At 44.1% G+C, this 15,555-nt stretch overlaps 2 protein-coding genes across 11 annotated transcripts in view; one reads left to right on the plus strand and one right to left on the minus strand.

Annotated features, from left to right (window-relative positions):
* Nucleotides 1-13,346, minus strand: part of LOC140218489 (uncharacterized) — a 187,152-nt gene extending 173,806 nt beyond the window's left edge. For 2 of the 10 annotated variants that reach the window (XM_072288212.1, XM_072288209.1), the window contains exons 1-3: nt 11,378-11,586; nt 10,475-10,565; nt 7,983-8,030 (exon numbers count right to left, since the gene is read on the minus strand). The gene's annotated coding sequence lies outside the window, so the exon portion shown is untranslated. Of the gene's footprint in view, nt 1-7,982; nt 8,031-10,474; nt 10,566-10,950; nt 11,210-11,377; nt 11,587-12,256; nt 12,508-13,207 lie in introns of those variants that run through there. The other 8 variants (XM_072288218.1, XM_072288214.1, XM_072288216.1 and 5 more) reach the window with 5 other exon arrangements.
* Nucleotides 13,347-13,569: 223 nt separating this feature from the next.
* LOC140218362 (uncharacterized) overlaps nt 13,570-15,555 on the plus strand; it is a 97,276-nt gene continuing 95,290 nt past the window's right edge. The window contains exon 1 of the mRNA XM_072288089.1: nt 13,570-13,743. Within this exon, the coding sequence (XP_072144190.1) occupies nt 13,740-13,743 (4 nt within the window). The 5' untranslated portion in view covers nt 13,570-13,739. The remainder of the gene's footprint in view (nt 13,744-15,555) is intronic.

A 15,555-nucleotide genomic window follows, 5' to 3' on the forward strand; every position in this document is an offset into this window, starting at 1 on the left:
CGCCTAACCTTAACTCTAGCTTTAATAAGAAAACAGGCATCATATACAATACATGAAGTGACGCCATTCATTCAAAAACAAATTCTTCATGAAACTGAGAATAACGCATCCGTTTGTCATTTTAGTGTGAATCTGCCTAAGCTTAATTATCTTACATAAGTCTGGTCATAATTTCTGGCTACTACGAGTTTCGAACACACGAATGAACCCATCTATGTCGCAATGCATCACAATGTACGGATGAGAGTTGTTGCGCACAAACAACTTCATTAGCTCCAATCTCAAAGTAATACAATGTATGTCTATGCAATGAATGCACGAGCGGATGGGAATGGCAGACTGTACATAACCTCCGTTTCACAGTACACCGCCTGCAAATTGCGCCACACGCAACAAACAATTTGTTTTCCTGGCTTCAGTCTTTTTTCTCACATCAGAGCAAATTTCTCTTCACATGCTTCATACAGAAAAAAAAATTTCCCTTAGGGACCAGCTACACAATTACCTATGAAAACCCCAAAAGAATACGAAACAACTGCGACCAATTTTAACTTCACTATCTCATTCATTATATTCCATCTTTATGCCTAATTTAGTTGCGCAAATCACTTTTTCGCAGGCCCTTGTTAGGAGAGTTTTGTGCTGTAACAACAAAAGGCAGGAGCCAAAAAATAAGAAAAGGCTGGTTGTGGCTTGAAGCACAATATGCAGTCAGTGAGCTAGGCCGCAAAAGTTGTGTAGTCTACTGTCATCATAAGGTCATGCCTACATCGGACTGATGGAATACTCTATTAATGCGAAATCAAGGAGATTGAGGGAGTATGAGTCATCTGTGTGAAACAACCTTCCCTCACGCATTGTTAAACATTGCAAAGAATGTGACAGCGGTCCTGTGTTCCACAAAACTTGCATTGTAGCCGGGTATCATGGCCTGACAACATGCGAGGTAATTGTGGCATGCAACATTTAAGAACAATGACAAATGTATCACTGATCCATTAGTTGCACTGCACGAGGAATTTCTTTTAACAAATATCATCACATCATGTCTCCACCTGTTATTAAATATTGTCTGTTTTCTTATTTTAAAGCTTGAAGTGAGATCCGGTGTTTGTGTCATGTGTCTACATATCTTTCTTCGTTTACATTTTGTGGTGTCATTACATCAGAATTTGTATAAGAAAATGGCCACACACTGCTTTTGTCACGTTATGATGGTGCTCGCAAAGCCTCGCAAACATCAGCCTATTTGGTGAAAACATGCATTTGTACATATGCTTCTCCAAAAATAAAAGCTGCCAGGCCATGAAGGCAACAACAATCAACATCATTAAGTTAAATCCACTGCAATGCTTTACTTTTTCGCCTTTCGCCTAAGTGGATAAGCTAGAGTATGAATGTTACAGAACTGCGCCAAATAAGTTGAAAATTATGCAAAAATGTTAATGCAACTAAGCATATATTTATGTGCAATAATAAACACTAGTCTCAGTTTCTTTCCTTCTGACGCAAACATTTTATATTTTATTCCTTTGGCATGAAGAAACGCATGTGCAGACCAGGCAAGTCTATATTTGAATGAGAGCTTTCACGATTGAGCACCACTATAATACGACCATTAGGGTACATACACTGTAAGTTGTGTAGATGATGGCCTGAATTTCACAAGTGCAACGTGTTAGCAAAAGCGCCAACCAGTAACCAAGAAAGTAATCAAGTCCTACAAAATAAAAAAAGCAGACGAATGTGTCAGTGCAGCATGTTTTCAGAAGTTACAAGAAAATGGTATGCTTGTTGACAAACCCACAACCAAGGCACATTTGTGTTTGACCGCCCCCTGCCTCTTTATCTGCTTTAATGCCTTTGACAAAGCGTTACTGCATATTAATTTGCTTGTCTGTTGCAAAAACAGATCAATTATCAGTCACAGCACAGTCCACCAAGCCATTCTTCTATGTGGACTTGCTTTGTGTCCTTAGCACTGCTCTCACCTGTTCAGAACTAAGAATCACAGAAAGATTAGTTCTATTTAAATCTACATGCCAAAACATGTGGGTTGTGCAGTTGAAATAGGGTAATTATAAGTAAAACAAATGACATGTTTAGATGAACTTTGTTTTCACCACATAATTGTTTATTTGGGTACATAACCAGTCAGATTATTCATAATTAAACAAGAAAACAAATTTAACGCAGGTTTATGCTTGTTGGTGCTCTATTGACTTTAGCACACAAATTGAACAAAGGACAGGCAACGAGAAATACCCACAACCACCAACTTCCAGATGGAATTTTTGGTCACGTGCACGATATAACTACGAAAACCCAAACGAAAGTAAACAAAAGGAAAAAGTACATATTAATTGAAAAATAACAAGAGAAAACAAACAAAACTTCTTTTGGTAGCTAAGTCACAATCAAGATGCAAATCGGAGCCATACTTTGGCAAGCACACATTTAGTTATTTCGCTCAGTCCCTCGATATCAGAATTGCTTGTTTGACAGCGACACCAACGGGATATCTACGCATACCTTTATTGCAAGTCCCATTTTTGCTCCCTCCAAAATCCTTTTGTGGTTGTTTATTTAGTACCTGCTTTGCCTGTACTGGCATTGCAGATGGGGGTACACATTGTGTAATGTAACTTACGCTCAACTCAAGCACACAAAGCAGGGAGGGAACTATCGTTGGAAACTATGCAAACATTTGCTGGTGGAAGAACATTGCAGTGCCTTTGATCCGAGGAAAAAACACAATGTGAGGCATCACCTATATGTAAGGGGAACTTAATAAATTTTCTTAGTGTGATCTGTTTCTTGCGAGTTATGATGATAGCATAATGTGAATTTCTCCATCTCTACATGTTTGGAACAGTATATGCTGTGAAATTATCTTATTTAAAGCCATTTTCTGCAGTCTTTTAAATCGTGCAATTACAGCTTACCCTTACTTTTAGTAATACAAAGCCTTTTAGTACGACTTCCTATTACAAATCTAACTGCCATATTTTGACCCTTTTCAAGCATGCCAGCTAACTCAATAGTACGGGGATACTAGCAAAAACATGCTTATTCAAGTAGTGAATGCACATAACCAAAATACAGCTCCTCTTTGAGGTTTTCGCATAGCCGACAAAAATGTATATGGGTGACAAACGACGGCTGCTACATCGATAAGCATCGTGACCAACCAACATTAAGTTTATTCCTACATAGGCGGGCATGGCGCAGTGTGAGCAGACGATAGTCGGCTTTTTCTGGAGGTATGTACAGTTATACACAGACATAACGAAGCCACTAAAATCAGCAATTTGATTTGTCGTCCTGAGATTACACCTTTTAGTCAAATAAGTACATTTACAAATGGATTGTTTTCCCGCAGAAGTGGCCACAGTTAGAAAAAGCAAACTTGAATGAGGAAAACAATTTTTGAATTTGAGAGCCCGCGATTAATGATATGGTTTCATGGTGTGCCAACGATACCTCCGCATAGGTAGTACGAAGCCACTCTGTGTTCACTGATACTGTCACACACAGTGGGACGACGCTATCATGAAAAGTGCCAGCAGTGGGGGCGAATGCTTTGTCTCTCGTTTCAATTCATCTCTGAAACTACTGATTATGCAACCTCCAGTGAAGCAACTCTGTAACTTCAGATTATGGAACCTCCAGTACTAAACACATGGGAAGACTATGCACATAATGCCATGCCATGTCAGCACGTCCACTCTTTGTCAGCACGTCCACTCTTTCCACACGCTGCCGTTCGCCTCTAGAACAGGGTTTCCTGGCTGCATATGTGCTCAGCTGCTCTAGAAAAGAAGACACGCACGGAGTGGGCCCCTCTGAGGACCCCCTTGAAAGCTGTTTGTCATTTTTTGTTTTTGTTATAGGCTAGTGCAAAAAGTGAATTTGCTTCATTCCTATTAAGAAATATTGTACTTATGGTAGAATAATTACGAAAGTGTAGGAGAATTTATCAGCTTTCACCTCTCTCAGTCGCAATATCGTACAAATGCATAAGCAGCCATTTTGGCCTTGTTTCATCTGTAGTGAAGAGGAATGCCCGGCGCTGCAGGCACATCGCCAGACGTCCGGGAGGCGCGAGCTCGAGATTGTCTGAGCTGCTCTGGTTGAGACACGTTGCCGGCTGCTCTCTGGTACTGTATTCATATTAGATTCTGGTGAAGGTGCTGCGGGTTTCCCTCAACCTAGAATTACGCACCCGAACTCTGCCATCCGTCATGCCTGACGACCCCAGTCCGACATCTCCACCGGTTACTCCAGCCATCGTATGTGCCGGTGCCCAGTGTCAGCGAGATCCTGATATCGTTAGCCACACCTATGAGAAAGACGTTGAAGATTGGCTAGAATCGTATGAACGCGCCAGCAACACCAACAAAGTGGGCGATACCCTCGAGCTTGGCAACGCGATCTTCTATTTATCGGGCGTCGCCAAGCTGTGGTTCAAAAACCACGGAGCCGATCTGCGCATGTGGGCTAGCTTCAAAAGCAGCATAGCAGAACTTTTCGGGCGCCCTGGCGTGCGCAAACTTCGCGCTGAACAACGCCTACGAAGCTGATCCCAGCAAAGGGGTGAAACGTTCACCAGCTACATAGAGGTCATCGTCGACCTCTGCCGGCGTGTCCACCCGGCGATGACGATGATGATGTTGGCTGTTCACATTGAAGGACCCCTCAGGTCGATTAGATCGCTGGGCTGTGCGGTTGCAAGATTTCAACGTGCGCGGTGTCTAACGGTCTGGCCGCCGCCACACCGATGCCGACGCGGTTTTCCGTTCGCCTGTGTCAACCGAAAACGATGTCTGCCTCTCTGCCGTTGACCAAGTACTTTCGTTCCCAGCAAGCTGCGACATGGCTTCGGAGCAACGCAAAGATGCCTGGATTAGTGCTCTTATCCGCTTGCTTTCAAACCCGTCGACTGTTCCTTCACCCTCTCGAGCTTTCCGCCGTCTAGAATCTCCCTTAGAAAATTGGGATGGACTTCCCTATAGCCGGAATTACGTCTCCGACATCCGCAAGTGGTTGCTGGTCATACCTCGACATTTTCGAGGTGAAATATGTTCTGCCTCCCATACTGACCCGCAGTGAGCACATGCGGGCGTCTTCAACCCGGCTTCGCTCCAGGTTTTATTGGCGTGGCATGTACCCCTTTATGTGCGAGTACATTCGGTCGTGCCCTCAGTGCCAACGCCGCAAGGTTTCTGCTCAGCATGTCTCTGGACCACTCCAGCCAATCCCATGTCCTGCCAGGCCCTTCGATCGCATTGGCATTGACCTGTATGGACTTCTTCCGAACACGGCTTCCGGAAACCGCTGGATAGTCGTCGTCATCGATCATTTGACGCGATACGCAGAAACAGCCGCTCTGACTGCTGCCACCACTCGTGATATAGCATCCTTCCTCCTGAAAAAGTTTATTCTCCGTCACGCTGCACCTCGCGAACTTTTCAGTGATAGAGGACGTGTCTTGCTATCAGAATTCGTAAACGCGCTCATTACTGAATGTCGTATCGTTCACCGCACCATCACCGCCTGCCATCCTGAAACTAATGGTCTGACCGAAAGATTTAACCGCACCCTTGGCGACATGCTCTCCAAATACGTCACCACTGATCACACTGATTGGGAGCTCATTTTGCCATTCACCACATTCGCCTACAACACTGCACCACAGGCGACCACAAGCTTCTCCACATTCTTCCTCTTGTATGGCCGCGAACCTTCGACTGCCCTCGACACCATTCTTCCGTACAGACTCGACTCATCCGAATGTACGCCCATCTCTGAAGCTGCCCGCCCCGCAGAGGAATGCCGTCAGCTCGCCCGTTGCTTTACAGCCATCGACCAATGGTAACAAAAATCTCTACGTGACGATTATCACCCCTATTGTGACTTCTTCCGGACTCCCTTGTGTCACTTTCGGTTCCTGCCGTTCCTGCTGGACTCTCATCCAAGCCTGTCTCCAAATATCAAGGACCCTGCCATGTTGTAGCACGGACATCGCCTGTGAATTATATGGTCGAGCCTCACACGCCACCTACGGACCCACGCTGTCATGTTCGTGAAACTGTTCACCTACAACGCCTGAAGCCGTATTACGACCCTATGATCCTACGTTCATCATGAGTCGCCAGGATGGCTCCTTTTTCTATGAGGAGCGATTGTAGTGAAGAGGAATGCCCGGCACTGCAGCCACATCACCAGTCGTCCGGGAGGCGCGAGCTCGAGATTGCCTGAGCTGCTCTGGTTGATACACTCTGCCGGCTGCTCTCGAGTACTGTATTCATATTAGACATCTAAGATTTCTTTTTCATGCTGAATGAAAGGCATGTGTTTAAAAAATAAGCCCTGTGTGCACCGCTCGCACTATTTCGATGACGATATTATTTCGTTTTCAGTGTCTTTATCAACTAAGCACCTAGCGGCGGCTTGAACGTGGGGTAAGCATGAGAGCTCGCACTAGGCTTGGTCGAATACGTCCGGCACAGCAACACTGAGCAATGAGCCACGCTGTAAGAGTTGGCAACTAAATTGCCGCCTTGTGATTGAAACATTATTTACAACCTTACAATCAAGGCTTCAATTGCCCAGCCAGCGAGCCGCAGCAAAGGTGCGAGCTCTAGTCACGTGATGTCCCATTCTGTCATAGCGATAGCAGTCGATCTCTCCAGTGGGGGCCCTCAAGGTCAACACGCATCCCTTTTCTATGCACGTGCTTGTGCAGGACTAAGCAGATGGTGCCAGTTTGTTCTTCAGCATTAACACTATGTTCCCACTGTATCGGGAACACATTTTCTTACACAGTTCGACAGCCCTTCAACCTACATAATTACCACCAAGAGCCCTTTGTCCACCAACCTTTCCTTTGCCCAGTCTTTTGCTTCTGCCTTGATGTCATGAAGGCACTTCAGATAGCTGAAGCAATGATGGTGTGTGAGTACCCACACAGCCTTGCAGTTTTCCAACCTGAACATTTCTTCACTAAAAGTTGACATAATTTGGTCTCAGCAGACAGAGGTGAGTCAAAAAAGAACCCTCACAAACTTCTTTCGAAATCATTCTAACCTTCTCAATAATTCCGTGACTTTTGACATGTCCGTTCCGCATTGGCCAAGGCAAGTTGGCTCTTGAAAAACCATAACTAATAACTTTGCAAGGCCAGCTACTAGGCTACCAGTCTCTTCAGCCGGCCTGAAGTGTCTCGCAGCCATCAAGGCAGGAGTGCAAAAAACGACAAAGGAAAGCATGGCAGACAAAATGTTTTTCGTGGAAATCCCACGTTTATGGTCTATTACACTGACTGAAGAACATAGTGGCTTCCCAATACAGTCTTGATATACGTAGTTGTTTCAATCACAAACAAACAGCCATCTGCCCAGTCCTGCACAAGCACTGTGTACAAATGCAAATGGGTTAAAGTGATTAAAATTTATTCTGTGCGTATGCGGCGCAGTGTACTAGATTTCATTTTCCTAAGGATGCAGTACACTGGACAGACTGGTTGCTACTTTAATAGTAGGCCCTTGGAGTATCGCAGCCCTTTGTTCACATTTTGCTGCATATGGTGTCAAATGCGAATGCAAACTGTTTTGCAGGACCCAGCAGTTGAGTTCAAGCAATGAGGCAGAGTAGCCCAAGAAATATTTAACGCCTCAAAAACACAAATTGTCACTCTTAAGAAATGGTCTCTCTCATAATGAGTTAATAAGCGCCTAGTTTAGTACAGGTTTTCGTATAATGTTTTGCATTTTTCTACGGTTTTGAGGCGCTGGTGTTCCGATGTGCACCCCTCTGGTGTTGCTATAATGACAACTTGTAACAAAGATTTTCCTTCCTAAAGAACGTTTGGAGACAGTGCCTGTCAGCTCATCTTTTAACCTGTTTTTAATTTGATCTGTGCATTTACATGAAACATAAACTACAAAAATATCAGTACTGAGAATCACAAAAGAACATACCTGTGTAGCGATTTTGCTGCGATTGTTGGAGCGGTCAGCCACAGAATGCTGCGCAGGTAGAAAGGTATACCGAGTTAAAGCAATATAACAATCATTGTAAGATGCGGATAAAAAATTTCATTCTGTGAGGCTTTTCGCATGTATAGTAATTACGACATTTGTAAATAATATAGTTTTGCATAATATCTTAGCAAGGTTATTGTCTTTGCCTGCGACTGTCAGCCAGTGCTACTCCTGGCAACGGTGGCAAATAGGGTACATCCTATCAAGTGTAACTTTTGTGGGTTACATGAATTCAAAAGAACTGAGGTTCACATAATACATGACACCTGTGGTTAGAAGGATGTGTTGCATGCATCACAAAGGCCACAAGTGCACTGCCTAACACACACACACAACACAAATGTGCAACAAAGTGAACAGGCGGAGAGCTGCTGCTATAACTCAAAGACTGCATGCATCATGAATATGTGACTGCAGCTCCCATGAGGAGCGAGTTGCCCTTTGGTCCACTTCACTTCCTTTCCTCTTTTCTTTTGTCTTCATTGTGTGTTGGTGCCATATCGTAATAACGAACAAAAATCAAGCACTTCAGTTCCCATTATTGTTTTACTACATGCTGTAAAGTCATTGAAATGTGCTTAAGACTCTTAACGATGCACTTTAGACATTTTGTTTTAACAACATTTTTCTCTTGGCTTCACTACATCTTAATGTAAGCTAATTCTAGACAATGCTTGCAGAAAAACCTATATCCACACAATAACACCTTTGATTAAGATTGCACAGTCTATGGCTTCGAGATGTGTACATTCATACTTTATACACGTTTACAATGAAAATATAGGTGACTTTTCTAATACGCACACTTAGCATACTGCCTAACAGTCACCTGGTTCCAAATGCTTTTTTGTTATCACACATAGGACGGCTACAATTATAAATTTAATTCTGGCAGTCACTCGACACTGCCTAAATCTTGATAGTGCAACCAATGAAAATTTTGGAATTTAGAGCAGTTGGACATAAATAGGGCAAATAGTTTTATAGTGTTAAATAATGAACTGTTATGGCACATGGCGGCAAAAGGCGATGCGCCTGAAACAGAGGTACTGTTTATCATACAAGCACATTCTTACATTTTTGCTTACTTTCCTAGGCATTGCATCAAACTATTTGATTATGTATAAATTTTGCTACATGGCTGTATCGTGTTATCACTTGTCTTTTATATTTGTCTTAATGCTACGTTGTGTGCATGCAAAGGGGCCAATACTACCTTCAGCTGAAATCCAAACACTATGCTGTCCAACGTACATGGATTTTACAAGACCGAACAGTAGTCTTAGAGAATGAACAACTCTTTTGAAAAGTACGGTTCTTTGGACGCACCGTAAATTACATATATCTGGAAAACAATGATTTCGCTAAAATGATAACTTAATATAATTGGTACTAAGCACAATGCACCATGCAAGGAACTTGCATTTACAGGACGCCACTATAAACTCTGCGAGCTTTTCGACTTCTCCACAATCTGGCACAATGTGCTCAAGCTGCCTGTAAACCCGGGAAGGTGTCTATGATACTTTTTTTAAGAAGCTCAGCAAACATGAGAAGGACCTAAAGAATAGGTCAGACAAGCAAAGCACATTGTTAACCATTCGTCTCTATGTTGCTATGGATGTGAAGGTGCAAGCAAATGATGTATTTGAACTGTGTTTTTAATCGTGCAATACTAGAGAGCGCATTGTTGCAATAATATAGTGATAGAGAACAGCTACAATTAATGTGACAAAAACCAACCTAATGAATATTTTTATAAAATTCCACGAGGTTTCCGTACCCCCCCCCCCCCCTCCCCATTATGCTGATGCACACACATGCATACTTCTACTGTGCACAGTTTTGTTATTTCAGTGTTTTATATTACTGTCAGATAGTTATTTACATGATACACTTGCCCTTAAATACGACATGTTCGGCTCCTTCAGTATTATTTTCTTACTGGAACACACATGCTTATACAGGACAAGCCCTCGAATACACGCAAAATTTCCACCAGGGCTGGCTGCTCAAGGCACTTTGCGGGTATTCTCGGGCTTCTTTCATGCTCTGAAAAATACATTATGCAGCAGATATTGAGCCACAGAAAGCTGTACTGGGAATTTTTCAGGTTGCCCTACAATTTCTTAATTGACACTTTTAATCTCATTATAATATTTGAGAAACTGATTAAGTAAGACTACTTTGTAATTAGGCAAAATGCAAAAAATCCATGTATTTCCAAGCGACAGCAAACATAACCTAGGTTCTGTCCATCTAGGTGACATTTGCATATTTTTAATGTTTTCTAAGGTTACGTGAGACAACCTGCATACATTGTCCCATGGAAAAGGTGTCACACAAACCATTCCAAGTGAAGCCGCTAAGCTAGCCATTGCACGTAAAACATACAGGGTAAAAAAAGTAAACTCTAGGTAAGAGCATACCAAGTTCTCTGTTGCTGAAAAGGGAAACTGCTGGAAGGCGTCTGATGTCCGGCTATAAAGCTGCTTCATCCTCACAGCCGCAGCCACAGCCCTGAAACAAAGGAGAAAAATTAGACATTACAATGATCACATAGAACACGAAAAAGCTGGTCGCAAGTTTATATTGCATTACTTCCGTTGTTACATTAAGTTTTGTATGTTGTTCAGCTTATTTTTAAACCAAGCTTCCCAAAATTTTATACCCTAGTGGCTTTGCTCTTTACCAACTAAAACCTTTTCCCAACTCATGCACTTAAGCTATGAAATGTTTACTGATCCACTACAATGAACGGCTTCTAATACAAATCATTTCAGACAAAAGGATGCATAATTAATTAGCGTTACTGACATTGAATAGCAAGGTAGTATGTCTCTTTATAATAGACAATGGCGGACTTCAATAACATTTTTCTTGCAGATATAGGTTGATCGCTCACCTTCTTTTTTTCACCAGCAGCAGAAATGTTTTATTAATAATCGTGCAATATAGTATGATGCTGTGAAGTGTGATGATCCTGAGTTGAAAAACGCAACATCTTTGTGTGAATTTGGCACCTAGAAATCAAAACTGAATATTTGTATCCAATGGCGTCGCAGCAAAGTAATCAAACATTGAACAAGTCGAGCCATGCAGTGCACAGAGGCGGCTGTTTAATAACAACACTGTACAAGCACCGACTACATAGATACAACATAGTAGTTGCACCGGAGGCGCGTAGTGGCGGCCTGAGCAAAGAACACGGCCACCGAGGGACGCGCCCGTACGACCTAGCGCCGGTAACGCTATCGCGCAAAGTGATATATCTCATCACGGAAACCGCATCATTTTCTGCCCGCCGAGGTGCCGGCACCACTGGTGCTCACCTGCTCCGGCCGCTGAGGGTCAAGTGACGGCGTATCCAGTAATCTCAACCGAAGCAGAACGCCTGTTGCCATGAAGCAGTACGCTAACTATAGAGTTTCTTAAAGACATAACACAACCATCTCAATTACTCTGATCGGCAGCTCGTGCGGCGTCGACCCGTAGTGCCGTTGAAAGCTCACAACACGCTTTTAATAACACGCGCCGCCGATATTTGTCGCCCGAAGACCAAAGTCGACGGGCGCAGCCGTTCCAAGATATGCGCCGCAATCGCGCACTGCCTGCACAATCAGCGGCGTAAGTGCGAAGAGACACATACGATAGCACGGAGCGAACCGGCAATTCTGCAGTGCGCCTTTCGTAAGCGACCTATTGCACACAATCATACGAGATTGGGGATTGGCACCACGTACGCGGCAGCTAGCAGATACCGCGGAGAAAGAAGGGCCGCCGGTTCTCGCTCAAGTGATCGCTCAAGTGCTCACATTCGCGCACCGCAGTAAACCTTAACGAGTCGCCACATTTTCAGGCCGCGGTTGGGCGGCGAAGCTCAGCTTACCTCGCACTGCACGTAACTTTTATGGAAGTGGCTCGCGCTTCAGGGAGCATGTCGAACGCTCACAGCCATCCAATTAAAGACGTGGCAAAGTCCCTCATCATCTAAAATCATGATTTTTACGTACTCTCGCTTCACTCTAAGCACTCAAGTCGCCTCGAATACAACAAAGCTCGAACAAACAGTGATCGTGCAAAATTGTTCTGGACGGCCAACTGTCACGCCATGTTGCACTAAGGCCTTCAATAAGTCATACCAGCGCTTCTCCTCACTTAGAACACATACACACTCGTAGAACGTGCAATGGTCGTTCAAAGTCACTTACCGTGGAATCTTGGGGGTTCAAAACTGTGAGAAACATCAACCAAGGTAGAAGCATGCGCCGTTGTTGGTAATGGCTGCTGCTTGGCGCGCGCGTGCGCGCTCCGAAATCCTGTGCTCCTCCGCGCGTAGTTTCGACTTTCGGCGTCCTCTGCAGCGCCAAGGCGCGGCTACTCCGAACAGAAAAACAGCGCGGACACACATTGCGCGGGATATTTCGAATCTGACGGTAGAAATAATTCTACTGAAATTGTCGCTGGGGCTGATAGCGTTGTTGTTCACGGCTGAGTTATTCTTTGCTCTATTTGGCTCGTGTCAGATATGGGCGTGTTTCAACACTCCCAATCTACGGAAGGCCACCATTATTTTCTGAATACCCCCATTTTACAACCGCAATGCCCCTTGAAATGAGGTCGGGGATAAAATAATGGTTCTAGCTTACTTTAGTTCTTTTCGTGGGAGTACTTATTTTAAGATGGGGAGGAAAAATGGCATGTCATCTGTTAAAGCGCCCATATGGGCTAATTTGTGTTTACAGTGCCAGCGTCAAACTTTTTTAACAATTATTAGGAACTTTGTCTTCGCACGCCTCCACTGTTTGTGGGAAAGAGCAAAAAGAATCGTTATGGGAAGCGCCAACTACACTCTACATCCGCAACGTTGTCGCAGCTCTACCCGAAAAGTGAAAATAAACACAGGAACCTCTGCTTCAGAAGAACTTCACTTTGGCCTAGTTGGTAAGCAGCATTACCGCCCGTGCTGTTTATGTGTTCTCTCCCTATGTCCCCGTCTTTATTTGCGGTCAATATGATATACAGGAACCTCTGTCACGCATACATCAAGACAGGTATGAGATTAGCTCACCGAAAGCGGCTACTCCCCACTTGCCAAGTAACTCATGCCTGAAGGAAAAGTCTACAGCGGTACAGCAAACTTGATCAGTAACGATACTTACCGGCAGCGTTAGAGCAGCTGAAACTTGCGCTGAAGCGATGATTGCGGCGACGGTGGCAATCGCCTAGTTAAGGGATCACGTTATGTAGCAACTCGCACGCACCCGCCCTGCTTACAACCCGTCGTATAATGAAAGCTGTGTGAGGTTGTGCCTTGTGCAGTGACACGAAGGGGGAACGGACGATTGTGGCAACGCAGCAGTCGCCCAGTTGAGGGGTCACGTGATACGTTGACGCATTCGCCCGTCCTCCTCGCAACCCGTTGTGCAGGGAAAGCAGCGCCTAGTGCAGTAATAGCACGGACCAAGAGGGGAAAGCGAAGAGAGCGAGGGTGGTGTACTTGACTGGCACCCCAACACGGGGGTGTTCTCAAAGAGGAGAGGTTTGCTGGCCGAATGCATAAGAGTGCTAACACGTTTTGACGCCTTGTGACGAAGACGCGGTTTGCCGTATCCGTCGAATTTCCTTGCCGAGAGGGTTTCCGAATTGTCCACTTAGGTGTCTCTCCAAGAGGACCTCGGCATCGCATCAATAATGGGTCAGTAAATGCCTCCCACCGTCTGTTGACATTCCGCCGCTTCTTTTGAGCGTCTCCATCAGGCATCGTAGCTTTAAGCGGTCCGTTGAATTTCAACATTATTTTGCACCTTCGCGATTGCCTTAAACCGCTCAACGCTACGCATGGTAAGAAGTGAAGAATGGGAGGAAAATACGAGGTAACAAAATACGGGCCCGCGAAATGTCACAGGCCAGAGTATCCGTTTGGCTTTAAAGATGGGCCTCGAGGTCCGCTTTTTAATGTAAGTGATAACGTAACTATGGGCCTGTTATTCAGCTGCGGTGTTTTATTTTCATCCACATTACAGCGGTTGCTGTTATTTATTCAACAGTTCGGGCCACAAAACTACGTAATCTGCATGGACACCCTAGTTAGTTCGAGGGCCAGTGCCTAGAATGAATGTTGTGAGCACCTCCAACAATCGCCAAGAGCCAACAGTATAAGTAACGAAATCCAGTGCAAGCTTATCGCTTTTAATTGATTATCCCCGTAAGAGAGTAAAGCAAGAGTGGATTGTCTTCGTTCAAGCTAAATAGAGATATTATTTATTTATTTATTATTATTATTTCTCCTAGAACAATGTTTAGTCTTAGTGTTGTCATTAACGTTAAGCTGTATTTCTATTTTCGATGTACTGTGAGCAGTGTTGTAATTTTTAAACTAGGACTTACTGGGCACTAGGACTTAGGAACGAGTTTAATGAAAAACGGGGGCACGCATTAGTCAGGGGCACGCATTAGTCTGAAGATGCACTGGACTAAAAACTGGCGTCGGTCATGGTGATCATAAAAACAACGCTAATCAAAGCGAAAATAGTAAGAAATTGCCGCGAGAATCTCGGGGGGGCACTGTTTGGCGAGAACTGTTCCTTGCGCCATGGAAATCAAGATACTCATCAACCGAGTGAAGCACAACTGCTGTTGTTCTGCTCCAGCAATGGTTAACATATTTTTTCATATGATTAAAATTACATATACAAATTACAGATTTACAATAGTACTAATAACGACCGCCTAAGTGGCTGGTTACTGACTCAATATAAAGTTAAGTACGAGATATAATATAATTTTTTATTAAGAACTAGCAAAAACTAAGCTGTGCATCACAGTAGACCTCTCTATATTTGCAAACAGCGTGACGTCACAAGTGCCCCTCCCTTCTGCCGCAAACTCGAAGTGGGCGCTGGTTGGCAAAAAACGTTCGAGCGACCTCCCTGCGTAAGAACGCTGCTTGTATATCGTCTGCTGCGATCGTAATTTCGGCATATTGCTGTTTTTGAAGTGACGGAATCTACTAACTTTGCTTAGAAAGTGTAATCGTCCCCATTTTATTGGCACAACAATGTAGCGCTGTTGCAGAGTACATGGTTCCCTTAAGTCAGCATGTAGTGATTTCGTAAGAATGTGCGTGTTCCGTAGATCATCTTGAAGGGACAGCGCAATATGACGAAGACAGCACGCAGGAACACATAGGACAGCGCTGAACTCACAACTAACTTTATTCGAAGGCATAGACAAACCTATGTACTACAACCCATAGCCACGTGCTCTCCCATCGATGGCGTCATTATCAGGGCCCGGGCAAAAACGCCAAATCCTGTTACCTAATGATACATTATGAGGCGGCTTAAAAATTCAATTTCACTGTTATACAAATTTAACGATGGCATGCTTACACAACGCGACCCTTTTTTATGGTATAATAGGCCTCAATAATCTCTCTCGTAGTCTGATTTCTATGCTCGGAAAATATTGTGGTGTTTTCATAGATCGGAGTGCACCCATGTTCAGA

This window comes from Dermacentor andersoni, chromosome 5, assembly GCF_023375885.2.
Source record: "Dermacentor andersoni chromosome 5, qqDerAnde1_hic_scaffold, whole genome shotgun sequence".
Taxonomy (NCBI): domain Eukaryota; kingdom Metazoa; phylum Arthropoda; class Arachnida; order Ixodida; family Ixodidae; genus Dermacentor; species Dermacentor andersoni.